The sequence below is a fragment of the Borostomias antarcticus genome, assembly GCF_949987555.1.
Source record: "Borostomias antarcticus genome assembly, contig: scaffold_62, whole genome shotgun sequence".
Lineage (NCBI taxonomy): Eukaryota > Metazoa > Chordata > Actinopteri > Stomiiformes > Stomiidae > Borostomias > Borostomias antarcticus.
Window position 1 is genome coordinate 667,551 of NW_028176112.1, and position 19,850 is coordinate 687,400.

At 47.8% G+C, this 19,850-nt stretch overlaps 3 protein-coding genes across 3 annotated transcripts in view; 2 read left to right on the forward strand and 1 right to left on the reverse strand.

The window, feature by feature from the left end:
* Positions 1–1,860, forward strand: part of LOC311328821 (cadherin-1-like) — a gene marked incomplete at both ends in the record, with an annotated part of 39,494 nt that extends 37,634 nt beyond the window's left edge. Inside the window, 2 exons of the mRNA XM_084462728.1 lie at positions 110–384; positions 1,783–1,860. Coding sequence (XP_084318854.1) covers positions 110–384; positions 1,783–1,860 — 353 coding nt within the window. The remainder of the gene's footprint in view (positions 1–109; positions 385–1,782) is intronic.
* A 4,472-nt stretch (positions 1,861–6,332) lies between these two features.
* On the forward strand, positions 6,333–9,247 carry LOC311328798 (protein LTO1 homolog). Its single transcript, XM_084462707.1, has 5 exons — positions 6,333–6,458; positions 7,828–7,933; positions 8,198–8,268; positions 8,478–8,595; positions 8,751–9,247. Exons 1-5 carry the CDS (start codon positions 6,400–6,402, stop codon positions 8,820–8,822), a joined length of 426 nt encoding a protein of 141 aa, XP_084318833.1. The 5' UTR covers positions 6,333–6,399; the 3' UTR covers positions 8,823–9,247.
* A 7,864-nt stretch (positions 9,248–17,111) lies between these two features.
* On the reverse strand, positions 17,112–18,324 carry LOC311328822 (zinc finger protein SNAI3-like; the record flags this gene model as incomplete). Its single annotated transcript, XM_084462729.1, has 2 exons — positions 17,112–17,338; positions 17,829–18,324. 2 exons carry the CDS (start codon positions 18,322–18,324, stop codon positions 17,157–17,159), a joined length of 678 nt encoding a protein of 225 aa, XP_084318855.1. The 3' UTR covers positions 17,112–17,156.
* Positions 18,325–19,850: the final 1,526 nt, after the last annotated feature.

Here is a 19,850-nt window from a genome sequence, read left to right on the forward strand (position 1 = left end):
CTGGGCCTGGAACTTCGAGGTTGTTCTAGTCATGTGGTGGGAGAATAACAACAAATCCCCATCCATTTAGCTGGTCTGGTATGTAAACAGTACTGTGTGTGTTTTTCAGAGACGGGCATCATCCTGACCCTTAACAGTGCTCTGGAGCAGGGATACTACACCGTGGTGCTGAGGGTGTCGGACAACCAGGGTTTGGAGCAGGACAGCACGCTGCAGGCCCACGTGTGTGACTGCACCGGCGGGAACTTCGAGTGCCAGCTTATCAGGGAGGCCTATGTGGGGACAGTAGGGACACCGGAGTTCGTGCAGAAGTCGGCATTCGTCATCAATTCAATCAACATCCCTGAGAAGGACAGAGGGCCCTTCCCCAAGATGATAGTGCAGGTAAGAGGGAGCAGCCTGAGGTATTATAGCTACTGGACAGGCCCTTCATTATTTGAGTGTGTGTGTGTGTGTGTGTGTGTGTGTGTGTGTGTGTGTGTGTGTGTGTGTGTGTGTGTGTGTGTGTGTGGGGGGGGGGGGGGGGGGGGGGGGCACGCATTTATGTATACATAGATTACGGTCCATGCTATGGATGTGGTGTTGGGTATTGCTGAGAAGCCCATTGACATCATCATCAAAGTTACCGACATAAACGACAACAAACCTGTCTTCACCTCAGACCCCCTCCTAGGGACTGTCCCTGAGGCTTCTACTATGGGTGAGAACACGCACACACACACACACACACACACATACACATTACTCATATACACATTCTAGCTGAGCTCAGCTGACAGTGAGGGTTGAGTTGAGCCTCTGAGCCTGCAGATCTCTGTATGTAGTTGCAATCAGATGAGAGATGGTGCATTGCCAGGATAGGATAAACCAGTCAATTTAATACATATATTAAATATTTTATAGGATTTTTAACAATTTCCTAACTTCTGGACAAAGGTTTATGCTGCTGGTATCGAATGGATTGAAGCATGCTGATGGAATAATCTGATCCTGTTAAGCTGTTTCTAATTATGTGTGGCTCCTGTGTGGCTGTCAGGGTTCCTGGAAGGGAAGGTTGAGGCAGAGGACATGTCTCCCAATCGATAGATTTACATGTCCATGGGTTAAGGGTGTCATTCTCTAGGTTGTACGAAAACACCAACTGTTTGGGGCCAGGCGCCTCAACCCAATCTTGGTTGCAAGGCCATATTTTGAGACCAGAGAGACAGTTTTTTCAGGAAGGAAAGGGGTTGTGGAACCCCCCCCCCCCTTCTCCCTTCTCTAATGGTTAAACCACTGCTCAGTTTGCATATGCTTTGATTTGGGGTAGACAGCGGCGCAGGCAGGGAGCCAACACATTAGACTAGATGCCATCGCCTTTTGTATTCTTATCTCCTGTAATAAACCGCTTTTGATTGTCGCTCAAATCCCGTGTTGGAGAGATTCATTTTTGGGATCCATCAGAACAAAGGGACACTGGACTGTGTGGTATTGTGAGAGATTGGGTGCCGTCTTTTATTGAGATCAAAACACAACGCAGAGCCAAACAAGGACATCATAAAAGACAACGAAAGTCAACAATGCTGTCTTAAACCGAGAATTGTGGACTACTTACCTACCTTACTTACTTACCTACTACACCTATTTTTGGGAACTGCCAAGGTGCTATACTCTTGAGTGTTTGCCTAGAGAAGTTGCTTCCAAACACAGCTACCATCTACCTTCTGTAGTGAGGCTTGCTTTAAGCCTAGATCTACAGCAGTTGGCCACCACCATATGAACCTGCTCTTCTACCTGTTGTAGAGTGGCCCAGCGCTCTACACCAACGGTCTCCGGTCAGCCAGCCCGGCCAGCCCAGCGGCCTACACCAGCGGTCCCTAGCCAGCCAGCCAACGCTAGCTGTGTCAAGGGGGAGGCAGCGACTAGCAAGCCTATTCCTCAGCTCATATCAAAGATCGGGAAGAAGCCCAGAAACCCGATCATGAAGAGACACCGGACTTCACATATCTTCAAAACACTCAATCACGCTAAGTTAATTTGGGATCCTAAGTTCAAAAACAAAGGGCTACTCTGCGGTCACCTTAATGTTCGCAGCTTGATGCATAATCGTAACCAAATAGAGCATATGTTATGCAACTCGAATATAGACATCATAGGTTTGTCTGAGACTTGGCTAAACAGCTCCTCCCCTGAAGCCGCTGTAACCCTACCAGGCTACAGTGTCTTCAGGCAGGACAGAGCCGAGGGAAAGGGTGGGGGGGTCTTACTGTACTTGAGAAACACATTGAAATGCTCCCAACTCAGTATACCTGATGGGGTTGAGATTGAGTACATTTGTGTTAAGGTTGCACTCTCTGAGGAAATGTCTTTCATTATCATGTGCTTGTACCGTCCACCAACCGCCAAACGTGTTCTACACACAGTTCAAAGCTCTCCTACAACACTTCTCTAATAAGAACGAAGTGCTTATAATGGGCGACTTCAATATCAACCAGGATATAAAAAGCATTAGGAAGGCCCTCAAACAGACCACTGATCACTTTGATTATTCCCAGCTGATAGAGCAGCCGACCAGAATAACCGGTAAATCCAGCACTCGGATTGACCTGTTGTTTACAAAAAGACCAGAAAGGGTGGTGAAACCCACAACCTCTTGACAGGCATATCTGACCACAATGCCTTTTTTTTTTTTTTACAAGAAAACTGTGCAGGACGCGTTTCTCCAACTCCCTCTCAAAGGACGCGTTTCTCCAACTCCCTCTCAAAACCGCCCAATCTGGCACCCTTTTATGAATCTGTACCTAAAAGTCAAGAGCAGAACTTAGCTTCACTGGGCCAAAGTCTTAGTCTGTGAAAACACAGATCTTGCCTGTGGACTTTTTAATGAGTCTATTAAGGAGGTTGTGTCATCTTTCACCACCAGACCTTAAAAAAAAGAAGAAGGGTTCATCTCTTCCTTGGGTTGATGCTGAATGTAGAGGGCTCATGTTGAGTAGGGACCTGTTGCTGAAGAAATCTCTGAAGTCTGGCCTCACAACTGATCGCCTAAGATTTACAGCAATGAGAAACAAAACAGCCCAGACCCTACGTAAGGCTAAAGCCAACTTTTTAATTAATATCATCAAAAGTGTGCAGGGAAATGGCAAACTCATATGGCAAAACATCAACAAACTTGTTGGCTGCCAAGACAGACAGGGGGAACACAAGCTGGAGCTCAGTATAAATAACATCTTGGTCCGTGATCCCATCACTCTGGCCACCGGCCTGAACTCCTTGTTCTTGGAGTCTGTGAATGATATAGCCCAGCGATTTCCTCTACCTGCTTGCTCTGATAGTCTAATTAGCAGTGATCAGTCAGCCTTCAGAATTTCTGAAATAACAGAAGTAGAGGTAGCCAGACTTATTGCTGGCCTAAAAGGGTCCAGAGCTAAGGATGTGTATGACGTCAGTACTGATTTTGTAAAAACACACAGTGACTCTTTGACGAGTCCCATCACTCACCTGATTAACCTATCAATCAAGCACTCCGTTGTCCCATCAGTGTGGAAGGTGGCCGCGGTAACCCCTGTCTTCAAATCCGGAAACAAAACCGATATGACATTGGTTACTACTATCGTCCAATTAGCATCCTACCGACAGTACCTAAAATTGCAGAGAAATGGGTTGCCTCACTACTCGTGGAACATCTGAACAAGGGAGACACTCCTCTGCATCCTCTGCAGTTTGGTTTCCGCACCCACCACTCCACAGAAACTGCTATGTCTGTATTCATAGAAAAAGTCAAAGGCCTGTTAGACAAGAACTCCTACGTGGATGCTCTTTCTTGATCTAAAAAGGGCTTTTGATACGGTTGACCATCAAGTTCTTCTAGCTAGGCTAACTAGCTAGGCTAACTAGGAGACAACTTGCTACAGTTGATAATGTAAAATCTCCAAGTCTTGACTGCAATGTTGGTGTCCCACAGGGCTCAGTCCTCGGGCCGATTTTATTTTCCATGTTTATTAAAGGAGTAGTAAAGGGAAAATGCATGTTTAGCCCTGTTTTAAGGTTACTTATGATCATATACAATGGTTCAGATCAAAACTAGCACTTTTGAGAAAGTCTGATAATTGCTCTACCACCGTTTAGGTCATACAATGGATGTGGGTGGGCACCGTGAAAAATCTTTCGAAAACATGTTAAACTCTCGATTTCAAAGACAAGAAACTTACCGAGGTGTTAGTTGTCGTTCTGATATATAATTCGCCATAAAGTAAGATTCCAGTTCATCTGGAAAGGCTTTTTTAAATATTTAGCATAGAACTATTTAGTCACAGCACATACGTGTGTAAACTTCCGCTTGAACTGATTCCGATCTCGCGCAATGCCTAGAAGTAGTTCCGCTTCCTGAACCCCCTCTGCAGATTGATCTACACATCTACAATGGTCGCTTCAATACAAGTCAATGGATTTCATAAAATGATCAATAAAACACTACAGGATTCATACTTTGCTCAGTATGCATAGTGAAACTGCATTCAGATACCAATGGTAATTCTACAATTGTACTCTGTTAGCATTTTGTTTTTGTTTTTTTATCTTGTTGAAAACTCAAACACAATATTGAAATAATGAATCACTCAGAATGTAGAAATGTCAATGAACAGGATGCGAGGATCCCTCCCAACAGTTTCCCTGAGAACAGTAGAGGACCCTTCCCCAAGGCTATCGCACTGGTAAGATGGAGCAGACTCAGGTATTATACAGGACACTGAATATTCTCCAAATGAAATCCGACTCGGGAAGTTAGGCCCTGCATTCTCATACGTGTAGGCCATTCTGGGACTGACGTGTGTGTGTGTGTGTGTGTGTGTGTGTGTGTGTGTGTGTGTGTGTGTGTGTATGCGCGCACGCTGTGGCACTCGGGTGCAAAAATGCTGGGAGACGGGAGTCAGAGGAGCAGGGGTCAAAGCCTTGGCTCGTTTATTGCCACCAAACAAGGGTGAAAATTCTCAAAGAAAACTGAAAAACCGGTCCGGCGGATGGACTCCCCCTTCAGGCTAGGGGTTGGGTTCCCTCACAGGCGTCTTCGGCGGTGGTCTCCATAGAGTCCCCCAGTCTGTGGCCTGCTGGCTCCCTTTATCCCCTGCCAGGCCATCAGGGAATGGTCTGCAGCTGGGCTTCCGTCGAAGTGAGCCGTTGATTGGGAATCTGCTGCAGGTGGGACTGGGGTTGCCCTGGCAAAGGGAATGGGCAGTAGATGCCGTTCAGCACCTGGCCTCTCTGCCTGTAGTGCTGTCCCTGGTGCTGAACTATGGTGTCCAGGTAGAGGTTTGGGCCGGGGTCGGCATGCTCTCATGGCGATGGGTTCTAGGTTGGTAAGTTGGAACACTGAGTTTCATGCGAATCGGTCTAGTAGATAAATCACATCAAATCAAAGCTTTATTTGTATAGCGCATTTCATACCCAGAGGCATCACAATGCGCTTTACAGAGAACAAGGGAGGTGGGCATACGACTCACTCTCTACATATTTCAGAGGGAAGCAAAACACCAGTATCACCTGGGGGCCAGAGCTGTAAAAATTCTTCCCTGACCCCTCTCAACAAGGCGATCGAGCAAGCTCCTGGAGTATGTCTACCGGCTAAGAACATTTATAAAGCAATAAATTACATTAAATGTAATTTAATGTAATGGGCGGCCATGTTTGCATGTTTGGGCAGCCCGTGGACCGGCCATGTGAGTCGGATCTGCACCAAAATGTAATGGGTTCTACATTGGCCCATGCTACACACCTCCACCAAGTTTTTGTGAAAATGGGTTTAGTAGTTTTTGCGTACTCGTGGTCTAAAAAATGAATGGAGGTCAATGGGCGGCCATGTTTGCATGTTTGGGCAGCCCGTGGACCGGCTCTGTGAGTCGGATCTGCACCAAAATTTAATGGGTTCTACAATGGCCCATACTACATACCTTCACTAAGTTTTGTGAAAATTGGCTCAGTAGTTTTTGCGTAATCCTGGTCTAATAAATGAATAGAGGTCAATGGGCGGCTGCATGTTTGGGCGGCACTAATTTGCATAAAAATGGCATGTGGGACATTTTCAGCTTGTCAACATAGCTCATCATTTTCTACCCATTTTTTCCAATCTAGAAACACTGATTAGAAGTACATCTCCGGGGGGTGCTGGGGCCCCTTCCTCCTGCTAGACTAAACCGTCCACCGTCCATCCGTTACTGAAACCGATTCCCCTCCAGCAAGGTAGGTGGCACTGGCAGTAAAGAGCTGTTGGAGAGCACCTCCTGGAGAGCAAAATCAGAAGAAGCTAATGCGGAAAAATAAGCCTGATTCAGACAACTAACTCGATCAGCAGTTAGGAGTTGTTTGGAAGTTTTTTTTCTCACACAGTACAACGATTGTATTCAGTTTAATTACTGGACCAATATGTCTCTCTTATCTGGAAATGAAGATCTTTTCGATTCTATCCTCATGGCGGACAACAAGTAAGCTCAACCGAAGCCATCTACTAGCATCATGAACAGTCCTTTTCTCATCAGTTTGAACCAGTCTGTAGCCGAAATTAGTCCCCATGCCAGAATTCACACTGGAGATAGCTCCGCTGCTGCGGCTACATTCTCATTATTTTTGGTTCAGTAGGCCACAGTACTGTTTACAGCTAAATATATAACCACAATATATGTGTAGTGTCTCAGACTTTGCAAACAATAGGTAGGGGACGGGACGGATTTGGGCAGCATGGAAGTGGGCTGCCAACCACCACCCCCCGCCGCCGCTAAATGCTTCCCGTTGAAACTACAAGTAGGCCTATGTGCTTCATAGGGCAGGCTACCATCCACAGTGACTACATTCTGGCAGGGGGACACATTTCGGCACAACACTGGCAAATGGCCAATCATAGCCTTTGTTACGATTAATCATCAGACATAGATGGGGGTTAAATTGGTATTTGTTATTGGGGGGGGGGGGCATGTGTTAGCGTGGTTGGCCAGGGTGCACATGGGTGCGTACCGTGGCAGCAGGGATGGTGGTGCTTAACTGCTTCATAAATAGCAAATCTATATTTGAAATTAAAGTGTTATTGATTAAATACTATTCTAACACTTTGTTTCTCAATCCTATGCTGTGCTTGTCCACTCAGTGCTGCATCATTCTAGCTACTGCTGGGTTGGGTAATTCAGTCCTAGAATATATAAAAACACAAAAGTTTATCAAACTCAACCCATGATAGATAAAGTCATGATCAGATTACTTAAAGCTAATTAATGGGCTAAAATAACATCTACATTCAGCACATACAGTAGGCTCGAATGTAGAAGTTATTATGTTTAGCTTATGTTACACCACTTCGGGGCGGCTGTGTCTCAGGAGGTAGAGCGGGTCGTCCGCTGATCGTAGGGTCGGCGGTTCGAATCCCGCCTCCTCCTGTCCGCATGTCGAAGTGTCCTTGAGCAAGACACTTAGCCCCAAATTTCTCCCAATGAGCAGGCTAGCACCTTGCATGGCAATTGCTGCCATTGGTGTGTGAATGTGTGTGTGAATGGTGCAGTCCATTCTAATCGGACAACTGACTGACACCGTAGCGAATGTAATCACTCAACATCATTTTAAACTGTTAAAACGGTTAAAAGGAATTGTGATTTATTTTAATGGTGAAATGAAATTGCTACATTATTTTTGCAATAAAGACTGAGAAAAAAAAATGTAAAAAATAAATTAAATGTTGATGATAAATGTGCTGGGGTTGATCTTGGGCTGATGACCTTTGGGAACCTATGTGCCGGGGCTGAGCCCTGGATAGCCTAGGCCCAATTTAACCCCTGGACATAGCTAAGTGCATACATATTATTTCAGCTTCCACATGGAGGCCTACCGTGAGGGATTCGAGGAGGGGACTCGGCAGGGGTTGCAGGAGGGTCAGAGGCACGGGGCGGCGCATGGTGCTAAGATGTCCACTGAGGTAGGGGTATGGGGCTTTCTGGGGGGCGACATGCCTGGGGGGTACGTGCGGAGTTGGCCGACCAGCGAGGAGTCAAGCTGGTCTCGGGGAGGTCTGTTTTTGTACAAAAACATGGCTACAATGAAATGGCATATGAGCATTAGCAGACTTACTTTGTCTCGTATCTTATCTTGCAGATTGGTAAGCACTATTTAAAAGAAGTGTATGTAAAATATATATTTGAATAGTAACTAACTAATAATCCACTTCATTTTCATTTGGCAGATTTCATTCTATCATGGTTTTGCTGTCACTTGGATAAGCCTGATTCAGAACCAAACAGACACCAAAGCCAGGTTTGACCGCCTCTTCCTCTAGGTGTCAGTATGAGTTTCTGTGTTGCAGTTGGAAGGTTGTGTAGTCCTGGGAAAAAAAGAAACGCTGACGATTCAGGGCAAGCTGGGTTGAAACGATGTTAGATGATGTTGAGCTGAATTATCCATGGGCCTGATTCTGTGTCTACAGTAATATTTACTGTAGGTGTAACTGTCTCTGTGCCCCTCAGGAAGAGGATGAAGGCCCTGGAGGCTCTACTGGCGCTGCTCCACAGATTTCCTCATGACGATCCACATTACAATAACCTGCAGGAGGACATGGAGAAGCTCCGTGCCAAGTTCAGACAGGTAGACAGCTCGCCTGGCCAGACCTAAATCAACCTTATTGAATATGGTTTACAAACACACATTAGTGTTAGCAGTCATCCATGCCTTAGACTTTTGCCTTCAAATGTTTCTCAGGCAGCATCCAACTCTAACACGCCCTACCCTTGTGTCTCTAGGTGTGCTCCCTGCTGTGTGTGCCCACAGACTTCCGGGACTACGTTAAAGGTGCTGGAGGAATGTCCTTCTGAGAGCAACCAGGGCCCAGGGGAGGAATAGTCAAGATGGCCACATAGAGCGGGGCTGGGAGAGCACCCTCTAGAGGCATGAAGGCCAGCCAGAGGTCGTCCTCTGCTGCTGTGCTGTGGAGCTGATTGGTCTGTTGCGATAGACGTGGAGTGTACTGGTTGGCTGTTGCTATTCGAGACAAGAAGGTCTGTGTTCTCCGAGTGAGGTGATTGGGGGATGGAGTGTTCTGTGCTCCTGGTAGGTGTTGATCTGGGGAGCGTCTGAGAATGTGTAGCCAGGGTGGAGTGTTGACCTGAGGACTGTGAAGGGTTTCCATCCCAGATGTAGAGACTAGCTGTCTGGTCTCATCCTAATTCTGGTCTAGTCCAGTCCCAGTCTTGGTTTTAGTCCTGGAGCTGGAGCTTGTTCTGGTCCTGGACCTGTTGTATGTTGGATGACATGTAATAAACATTGTGGGTTTGCTGAAAAGTGCCTGTGTTTATTTCCCTTCTGATCAAAACCTTTTACAACTCTTCAGGTGTGTGACTGTCTTGTGTGCTGCAATGTGTTTTGTGATGCTCAAACAGCATAGAGAGCAAAGGTGTCATTTTATAGGCCTTGACACTTGGTGAGATGTAACAGAACCTGTTCTGTACTGGAAATCCCACTTATTTCCCCCATAGGGAATTAGAAAAAACTGCAAAACAAGGTTTGTGGAAAAACACAGGCTTCTGAGAGCTTGTGGCTTCTGTTAGTGTCTACAATATAACAACACAACTGTGGCTTTCTATACACACTATAGTCCACTAAAGCCCAGAGGGACGGGGTACCTGTAAGAGGGAGAGAGGGCTCCACCTTGTGGTTGTCTGGAGACATGACAGGCCAGCCCAGGAGCCCTCAGCTTCAGCTCCCAGGTGGTCAACAGTCCTTCAGATCAGTCTCTTTCCAGCCCTCTGTATGTCTACAGAGAACAGGAGATGGCAGTGTTGTGTCCTCAGCCTCTTTACTGTAAAACTGACTGCATAACAAGACTACTCACTACTGTAGCCTGCTTTTTAATCCACACTCATTAAAAAATATAAGATTTAAAGTACTGAGGTATAAAGTACTGAGGTATATTATTTGCTCAAAAATGCAGAAAATTCCAAACCTACTATACTAATATAATTGTTCAGAAAAACATTTTGTTTTATTAATAGTTTTCTTCCAGAAAACACATGGACTTATTCACACCCCTAGCTAATCTTTTAAATACAATCCAACAAAAACAAATCTTCATAAATATACAACTTATTTGAAGTTGCTTGGATAACCAGTGTAGGAGGCAACTCTTGCCCCCACATGTAGTGAGACAGATGATTCAAGAGGCAAACAGAAGGGGCATAGTTTGAGATCTCCAAAACAACCTGGCATCTTGGGGATACAAGATGTCTAAAGCTGCCAGTCGACGATGCCTTCATGACAACAACCTTTATGGCAGAGTTACAAGAAGGAAGCCTCTTTTGAAGACAATTCACTGAAAAAGCTGTCTTGAATTTGCCAAAATACATCTGAACTAAAATTGGTCTTGTGGTCAGATGGCATATAAATTGAGCTTTTTAAACATGGACAGTGTCTTGTTTGGCATCCAAAGAATGCAAGTAATATTGAAAAGCACCTCATGCCTACAGTGATGGATATGTAATGTTTTGAGGTTGTTTAACTACAAGACATTCAAACCTTATTCCCTCTGCCAGGAAGCTACACCTTGGACCTTCCAACAGGGCAATGATCCCAGCCATAGGCTATATACAAATCAACTAAGAAATGGTTGGATCATGAATCCAATTCAACATTTTTGGTTTGAACACAAAAAAGCAGTCCACAAACATCAAACCAAGAATCTGAAGGAACTAGAATAATTCTGCATGGAGGAATGGTTGAGGACCCCCCCCAAGAAGATCCATATTCTTGTACGACACTACAGAACTACTTGCTGTTATAATGGCCAAGGGAAGAACCACAACTGATTCATGGGGTGTGAATATTAGTGATTCTTGAAGAAAATCTAGGTCTAATTTGTGAACCATTTGATTGTGGCTCATGTCAATGCTTTTTTTTTTTCTCCGTAAAATTTAGAATTCTATGAGCATAAAGTAAAGCTCATTACATACATGGTTTATTTGATGTGATCTTTGTTCATCTTGATCAATGGTGTGGATAAAGGAGTCTAGTGTGGGTGTGGTCTTGCTGTAGAGGCGGCTGGTCTTAGGAGCTTCTGAGGGAGCATCATAGCAAACTGAGAACACACAGATCTGAGTAGCAGCGTTCACACACACATCCCAGAACGTTAGTTAACTCTCAGATCGATAGGCGAACACACTGAGACCTGAATTAACCACTATTTACTGCATGATCCTCAATGAATACATCAAATCTCAACCTCAGAGTGAATCCATATACAATTATATACACCCCAAGAAAATGATGTAGGCATTGCGTTGCAGTTAGTAGGCATTCCTACTGTGTGTTTGTGTGGTTATGTGTATGTGTCCACACTACGGTACAGACCAAAACATGTCACAACGGTCCAACACAGGGGCTACTCTAGGTGAAGTGGCCAGGTTACCATGGTGATGTCTCCAGGGGTCAGAGGGCGTGGATGGAGGAGGTCTGATTGGTTCTTGTGTTTGTCCACCGTTACACAGAGCTGTCACTCTCTCTTTTCACCCCCCCTTCCTCCTTCCCTATCCTCTCTTCCATAGGAGGTCCTAATAACAACTGGCGGCTCCAGAGGGTTATGTGAAAACACACTTCAGTCTTTCAGAGGAACGACCACCAGGAACACAATGACCCGTCAGGCGAGGGGAGAGAGAGCAGGCAGACATGATGTTTGAGCAGCATCATCGGGCGTCTTCTCCAGTCATACGATAATGAAATAATGTCTGCGCATTTCCAGAGTTTGTAGTTGAGTAGAGATGTTTCTTGTGTTGATGTGGTGTCTTCTCTGGTCTGTAGTCAGAGAGGTAGTGACTACATCTCAGATTCTTCAGACTGGCCGCCCTCCACCATAGCAGTCCAACACACACACGCATGCACACAGACACACAGGGGCATGGGAACTATTCACTACCATTACAGATTAGGGAAAGTATTACTCAGGAGTGGGTGGGACACATGTAGCAATAACTACTAGCTATAGAGACTACACTAACTAGTTTAACTACCAGTCAGCTAGTCATGAATCCAGCCTTGAAGTTGCTTTGCAGTGACGGATCCTGGACCATGTAGGTGAAGCTATGTGTCAGTGTTCTGGTAAACCCACCTGGGGGGGGGGGGTCAAAGGTCATGGTGTGGAAAGCGAATGTGGCAACGCAGCAGCCTCGTATCCCAACTAATGCAACCTCTCTCCTCTGATGGAAAAATAGGGAGGTGTGTGTGTGAGTGTGAGTGTGTGGATAACGGGCCTCTAAATGTTACCACGCTGCACCTGTTCTGGGCCTGCTGCTCCCCTGCTTTTCCACAACAAGTGGACAGATATAACTACCCCCAACTGCCCCTCCCCCCACCAGCTCCTACTACCCCCCCCCTGCCCAGCCTGTCCAGTGCAACACAGTGGCTGTGCTCTCGGTAACAAGTGCACCACATAGCGTTCACATGCCGTGTGTCAGGGGAGTCACAGCACGGGGATATTTATACCCGGCCAACACTCACTGTGGAAAATATTCTGCAAATCTGAGTGGCTGCAAGGCAGCGCGGAGGTCGTTCGCCAAAATACCCCCCGGGGCAGATAGCATCCGCTGGAGGGGCTATCAATAGCCCCAGAGTGTCTGGGCAGGGCTAAAAGTGGCATCTGGGGTAGTATTACTGAGGCTGTTCGCCACACAGCAGGGCCTCTGCTGAGAATAAACAGGTTGTGCTGTATTAATAGATCCCAGGGTTTATATTTGTATCTTTACCGGACCGCCCGCAGCACTCGTTGATCCCCTCTAGTCCACTCTGAGGTGATGTGTGTGTGTGTGTGTGTGTGTTGGGTGGGGGGGTTCAAGTATGGGCTCAATAAAGTTGAATCTAATCTAATCTAATCATGCTTTGGTAACATTGCCATGACAACAGAGAGTAGGTGGGGATGCATCTTGATACTCTCCTAAGATACCGCACAAACACACACACACACACACACACACACACTGAGAAAATGTCAACTTTGACCCACACACTGGGCACACATTTAATGTATACTGATCAGCCTCTGGGTTTCAGGTTGAGGCTCCCATGTTGACACTCAACATGTCACTGGATAGGGGTTAGTTTGTTAGAACGCACTGGACGTCCCTCTGGTCCACCGTCCTCCGGATATATGAATCAGACAAGAGAAGAAGGTGTTCTGTACCAAGTCTATTATGTACCTATTCATAAACATAATGGACTGCCAGGGAACTGAAGAAGCACTCTTTTCCCCGGGTGTCCTCCTGTCATATATCAAAGCATGTTGGGATTATTGTAATGTAGATGTTAGACTTTGAGAGAGGTAGAGAATCAAACTGCAGCCTGGCAATGACTGTCTATCAACACTCCTGTGACCTCAGCTCTACTAACTACCCTGGAGCTACTGGGAGATCAGGAGAGAAGAGAGGGGATGGGAGAGAGCACAGGACAGAAGGAGGAGAGAAAAGAAGAGAGGAGAAGGGAGATGAGGATAGGAGAGGGGAGAAGGAGGAGAGGGCAGAGGAAAGGACAGGTGAGGAGAGAGAGAGAGAGAGAGAGAGAGAGAGACAGAGACAGATGAGTGTTCCTGGCCTAGACTCAGGGTTCCTCATGGTCCACTCTTGCAGACCTGGAAACTCTCTGGGTTCCACTGTCCTGTGCCAGGGACCCGGGTGGGGAGGGGGTGCCAGGAATAGAACCCCTGCCTCTATTTCTGACCTGTTTGCTGGTGTTCAGGGCGCGGCCCTGCCTGCCTCGCCCAGGCCTCCGCCCTGGCTACAGCCGGCCAGCAGGGTAAATAAAGACCTCAGCCTGTTTTGTGGAGTCACAGTGGCTAAAGATAGCAGAGGAGGGCGGAGCTAGCTGACGTCATGGAGAATGGAGACAGCAGGTCAAGATCATGTCTGCCACTGGGGGTGGAGCTTAACTAGTTCTCGACTACTAGGGTTATTTGCTGACTACCTAAACGCCACTCAAAATCCAACTGATCTAATACGCAGAAGTGAATTGATCTAAAATACAGAGGAGAATTCTAAAGTTAGTTCGACTGATGAATGGCTACATGAAAAACGCCGTCTGATTTGCAAATGTTATTTCAGGATATATTATTTCTTACTGGATATTTTAACATTAATATTCTCTGCACATCTGGCTGTCTTACAACATTTTCACTCACAAAACACTATTGAAATACCATTTGTTGTTGTGTGCTAGTGTTCAAAGTGGTGTCCTGCTGTTATTTGCATGGTGTGTCTCTGTAAACGTGCGTGTGTGCACATGCATGTTTGTGTGCGTGAGCGTGCGTGTCAGAGAGGTGAAGGATCGGTCGAGGCGGCTCCAGGCAGGATCTGCTGAGGAATGTGTCTACCATGTGTCCTCCATGTCAGTCCCCACTGGAATCCCCTCTGGGGCTGTACCTCAGCAGGGAGCCTGACAGTAGGGCTGCAGCCCTGGGCAGGTCTGGAGAGTAGGGCCTTCTGGCCCTGGAGCTCCAGCTAAAGGGGGATTTGTGGAGTGTAGGTTCCTAGTTCTGGAGCTACAACCGTGAGCATTTATGAGGAGTAATGCCCCGGCCTACTGGAGCTCCATCCCTGGCACTGGCTTTCTGTCCTGAGTAGCTGTTATCTCACTTTTTTATCTCTAGCATGTTACCAAGGACCAATCCCAGTCTTCATGAGTGCTAAATTACTAGAATTCTGTACCACACATCAGCGTCTGTGCAACACCTCTCATCAACAAACCCCTCATGGCCTTCCCCCCCCCTCGACCCCGCCCCCCCATCCCCCCCACCCCCGGCCGTCATGCCCGTCAGACAGCCAAGTGGCTCCAACCTGCGCGCGCCAGAGATGCCGCAGGGGACTGTGGGAGATGCCAGGCATGGCCGACATTCTGCCAGAGAAAAGCAGTGTTTCTGCCGGCAGCGAACACACAGACGGGACGGCAGAGGGCTTGGGGAGCTCAGCTGCTCCACTTGTGCTGAGCTGAGCAACTGGAAAGAGTTAAACCCCCCCCCCCCACACACACACACACACACACTGTACAGCTCAATTCCCCTCTCCCAACGTAACCATGCGCCTCACCCTTTTACACCCTTTCTCACACACACACACACACACACACACACACACACACACACACACACACACACACGCTGTAGCCCCCATCTCTGGCATGGCGCCATGCAGGCATGCTGCTGGTCCTCTCCACCTGCCCATGAGCAGCTATATCCAATAAGAATTTTCCATGCACCATTACAGATGGGAAACATCACAGTTCTTATTTAGACTCTTAAACCCCCCCCCCCCCCCCCCCTCCCCCATCCTGCTGTCCCCCTCATCGCCTCACCGGCCGGCTGGCCTCCCTCCACGCAGACGTTTTAATCAGCTGTAGAAAAACGAGGGTGAGATTGAGCTGCCCCTGGGTCATAAGACCCCCTGGCACACCACACACACGCGCATACACACACACACACACACACACACACACACACACACACACACACACACACACACAGTGATCAGTTTTCTGTTGATGCTCCTCGTTTTCCTCCTTACCTCTTGTGTGTCCATGGTGATACTGCGCCGCCGTACCCCAGGGATACCAGGAACTCAGGGATGCAGAGAGAACATTAGTTTATATTTAGGAACAGGAGCTCCACAATACTTTTGAGCTGGTATTCTATAAGAGGTGCGGGAGCTTAAGCAGTACAAATCTGTAGGTGCCGGTACTCAGCTCTGGTGAGCTCCTGCCTCGGTCAGGCAAACAGCAACGAAGACAGGCCGTCGGGAGGGATTACCAGGACTACTACTACCCATTACTCCTTTAAAGGTGACATCATGACTTGTCTGACTGGCCTTGAGTGGCATGTGTGTCCCTGTGATGATTTCAGAAAGGATATAGTGAGCAGCAGCACCAAAAGCTGCTCAGCCAATCACAACCCCCTCTCATCTTCCTAGCTTTACACCACAAGCTGTACATTCTCAACAATTGTACAAAAATATGCATTTATTAAATCTCCCAAAAAACAAAATAGTTCACAGCGATACAAATCTTTACAAGGCACAGACAGTAAATCAGTAGTGGATGAACAATCAGAGAGTTGATGCTATTATTACAGTATAGAGAATCATTCAAGTATTTCTGGCTGCAAGCGATGATACCAACCTCTCTCCTGTCTCACCGACCATTCCAACATCAGACTGACGAGGTGAGGAGCCTTAACTATACAGTATATCAAAATGTTTTACTTGGCGTGTAGTAGTCCTTCTATATAGTCCTGGGTTCACGGTTCAGCATCCTCTGAGTCTGATTCTCGGGTCTGGTCTGGCCAGGTGAGCTGCTGGCAGCAGCCGGCATGGAGATGCTGGAGAAGGTCTTGGAACGGGGTTGGCAGCGCTACGTAAGGGTAGGGGGTCCGGGTAGACTGGTTCAGAGCAGACTGGTCAGGGTAGGGTAGAGGGTCCGGGTAGACTGGTTCAGAGCAGACTGGTCAGGGTAGGGTAGAGGGTCCGGGTAGACTGGTTCAGAGCAGACTGGTCAGGGTAGGGTAGAGGGTCCGGGTAGACTGGTTCAGAGCAGACTGGTCAGGGTAGGGTAGAGGGTCCGGGTAGACTGGTTCAGAGCAGACTGGTCAGGGTAGGGTAGAGGGTCCGGGTAGACTGGTTCAGAGCAGACTGGTCAGGGTAGGGTAGAGGGTCCGGGTAGACTGGTTCAGAGCCGACTGGTCAGGGTAGGGTAGAGGGTCCGGGTAGACTGGTTCAGAGCAGACTGGTCAGGGTAGGGTAGAGGGTCCGGGTAGACTGGTTCAGAGCAGACTGGTCAGGGTAGGGTAGAGGGTCCGGGTAGACTGGCTCAGAGCAGACTGGTCAGGGTAGGGTAGGGGGTCCGGGTAGACTGGTTCAGAGCAGACTGGTCAGGGTAGGGTAGAGGGTCCGGGTAGACTGGTTCAGAGCAGACTGGTCAGGGTAGGGTAGAGGGTCCGGGTAGACTGGTTCAGAGCAGACTGGTCAGGGTAGGGTAGGGGGTCCGGGTAGACTGGTTCAGAGCAGACTGGTCAGGGTAGGGTAGAGGGTCCGGGTAGACTGGTTCAGAGCAGACTGGTCAGGGTAGGGTAGAGGGTCCGGGTAGACTGGTTCAGAGCAGACTGGTCAGGGTAGGTCATTGTATCCCACTCAGGTGAGCGGGCAACAGCCGGCTTCCTGGTGCTTGGCCAGCAGGGAGATCCTGGAGAAGGTCTTGGAGCAGCTGCTGCACTGGTACTTCTTCACATCGGAGTGTGTCTGCAGGTGGGCGCGCAGGTTGGAGCGGTCAGCGAAGGCACGGCTGCAGTGAGGACAGGAGAACGGCTTCTCACCTGCAGAACCACAGCCAGACAGCCGGTCAGCACAGAACAGGGTGTGTGTGTGTGTGCTATTATCTGTACATGTGTGTGTGTGTGTGTGTGTGTGTGTGTGCGTGCGTGTGTGGGTGCGCGTGCGTGGTGCAATTATACCTGTTTATGTGTGTGTGTGCGTGTGTGTGTGTGCGTGTGTGTGTGCAGTCTCACCTGTGTGTGTGCGTGCGTGTGTATGTGTGTGTGTGTGCATTCTCACCTGTGTGTTTGCGTGCGTGTGTATGTGTGTATGTGTGTGTGTGTGTGCAGTCTCACCTGTGTGTGTGCATGCGTATGTGTGTATGTGTTTATGTGTGTGCAGTCTCACCTGTGTGTGTGCGTGCGTGTGTATGTGTGTGCGTGTGTATGTGTGTGTGTGTGTGTGTGTGCAGTCTCACCTGTGTGTGTGCGTGCGTGTGTATGTGTGTGCGTGTGTATGTGTGTGTGTGTGTGTGTGTGTGTGCAGTCTCACCTGTGTGTGTGCGTATGTGTCCCTGCAGCAGCCAGGGTCTGGAGAAGGCCTTTCCACAGAGCTTGCAGACGCATGGCAGTGTGTGTGTCCGGATGTGCATCTTCAGAGCCCCCAGGCTGACGTACTCCTTATCGCAGTACTTACAGCTGAAGTACTTATGGCAGTGCCAGTCACAGTGCAGCTGGCGGTGCTTGGCCAGGCCTGAGAAGGTGAAGTAGGCCTTGTGGCAGTCAAAGCACTCGAAACGCTCCTGGCCGCCCCCAGGAAGCAGGCCCAGACCAGGTGGGCTTGGGCCGGAAGGGAGGCCAGGGGGAAGGCAGGGGCCAGGTGGGAGTAGGTCCTGGGGCGGCAGGAGGAAGCTTTGGGGTTCCAGAGTTCTAAAGGGTTCTGAGGGTCCATGGGGTTCTAGAACAGAGTGTGAGTCACTGAGGGAGCCAGGGGCCGGTGACAAGGGGCTGTCTTGCTCCGGGCTGCCCAGGGAAGAGAGGCACTGCATGGACTAGAGGCTGACTCGCCATCCTGGGGGGGTGGATGGAGCAAGGCGAGAGGAGACTAGGACCTGCAGGAGGCCAACCAGACTGGGGCTGATGAGGAGAGGTGGGGATAACGGGACAGGGTATGGTGGGACAGGCTTTCTTGGACCTCTATAATGACACAAACAAGCACGCACGCACACATGCAGTAAGTTACTATGATTACAACAAAATAAACCTCACCACATCTTTAAATGTGAGTAACAGAGGACATAACATCAAGCAAACTAAAGACCTAATTATAAAGGCCACTATTTTACATTTGCAGTTACATCCTACGTATGAGGTAGTACGCTCCATATTGATTTGCATTAATAAAGACCAATAGACTTTTCAGGCTGGGTTTTAGGCCTAAAGCCATTAAAGTTGTTTTTCATTGCAAAAAAACTCTAAAGTCTAATTTCCCATCACATTGACCTAGGCCTACATTTTCTTTTCGACTTTTCTGATGGTAATCTTGACAGTGGATCAATGCAGGAGTCTCTGAGAGTCTAGCTCGCTTTAAGCGCTGAATTGGAACAAAAACACAGATTGAAGGCGGCTTTGTGGGTGCCGGGCCGGCGCTACATTAGCCTCTTGAAGGCGTTAATGGGACCCTTCAGATCGCAAGAGAAGGGGGAACAATACGCGCCTCTTTTGTGTGACAGATTTTGCACCTGCTAAATTCGAACCGCGTGCTGGTTGAGAGAAAACAAACTAGCCTATAAAAAAAAAAAGCCTGCATCATTTCATTTTAAGCAGTGATTAGATCTTTAACAATAGGTTATAACTTGTTAGGAATAGATCAAAGCATATGTGACCTAAATTAGCCTAGGCCTACTTTTCCCCACAACTCACGCCTTCATTAAATGTTGGCCTATCATGGTTAAAAAACCTTTTTCGTAGCCTATTGTATAATGGCAGGAAAAAGTTCTGTAGTCGTTTGTAGCCGTTGTAATAACCAAAAACCTATTCATGATTTTTATTTATTTATTAAAAAACATTTTAGTGCTATTAGGCTTATAATGTCGGAAAATCAGTGAGAGCGCAGAAACATTTCCCAACCGTTATAAAAACCTGTTTGTTTATATTTTCAGTTTAAAGAGAGGGATTAAGAAGCCTACCGTCTGTTTTTGAGTCCAGTACACCATAGTTGGGCTTCTTGTTGGTTAGATGTTTTTTTAACAAGGAAGGACCGTGGCATCTTATCTTATAACAACTATTTATGAAATGTTGACTCCGCTGGGCAGAACCGCAGCGACGCTCCTGTCACTGCGAGCTCGCTGAGTGGCCGACCTGTGTAATAATCCCGTTACTCGGGGGCTGTCTCTGTCTCTGTCTCTGTCTCTGTCTGTCTCTGTCTCTGTCTCTGTCTCTGTCTCCGTCTCTGGACGCACATTCTCCGGCGGGCGGAGAGTCAGGTGCAAGGGTTCGCCGGGAATCTGCATACACACCCTGTCCGACCAATCAGAGCGAACAGACAAGTGTAGGGGGTGGAACCTCGACGTCC

What these genes read in the sequence shown, in the direction of transcription:
- LOC311328798 (XM_084462707.1), top strand. Translation starts at nt 6,400, where the DNA reads ATGTCTCTCTTATCTGGAAATGAAGATCTTTTCGATTCTATCCTCATG. An exon ending in GTGCTAAGATGTCCACTGAG is followed by an intron (nt 7,934 to 8,197) that starts GTAGGGGTATGG and finishes TTCATTTGGCAG; the next exon opens with ATTTCATTCTATCATGGTTT. An exon ending in CAAACAGACACCAAAGCCAG is followed by an intron (nt 8,269 to 8,477) that starts GTTTGACCGCCT and finishes TGTGCCCCTCAG; the next exon opens with GAAGAGGATGAAGGCCCTGG.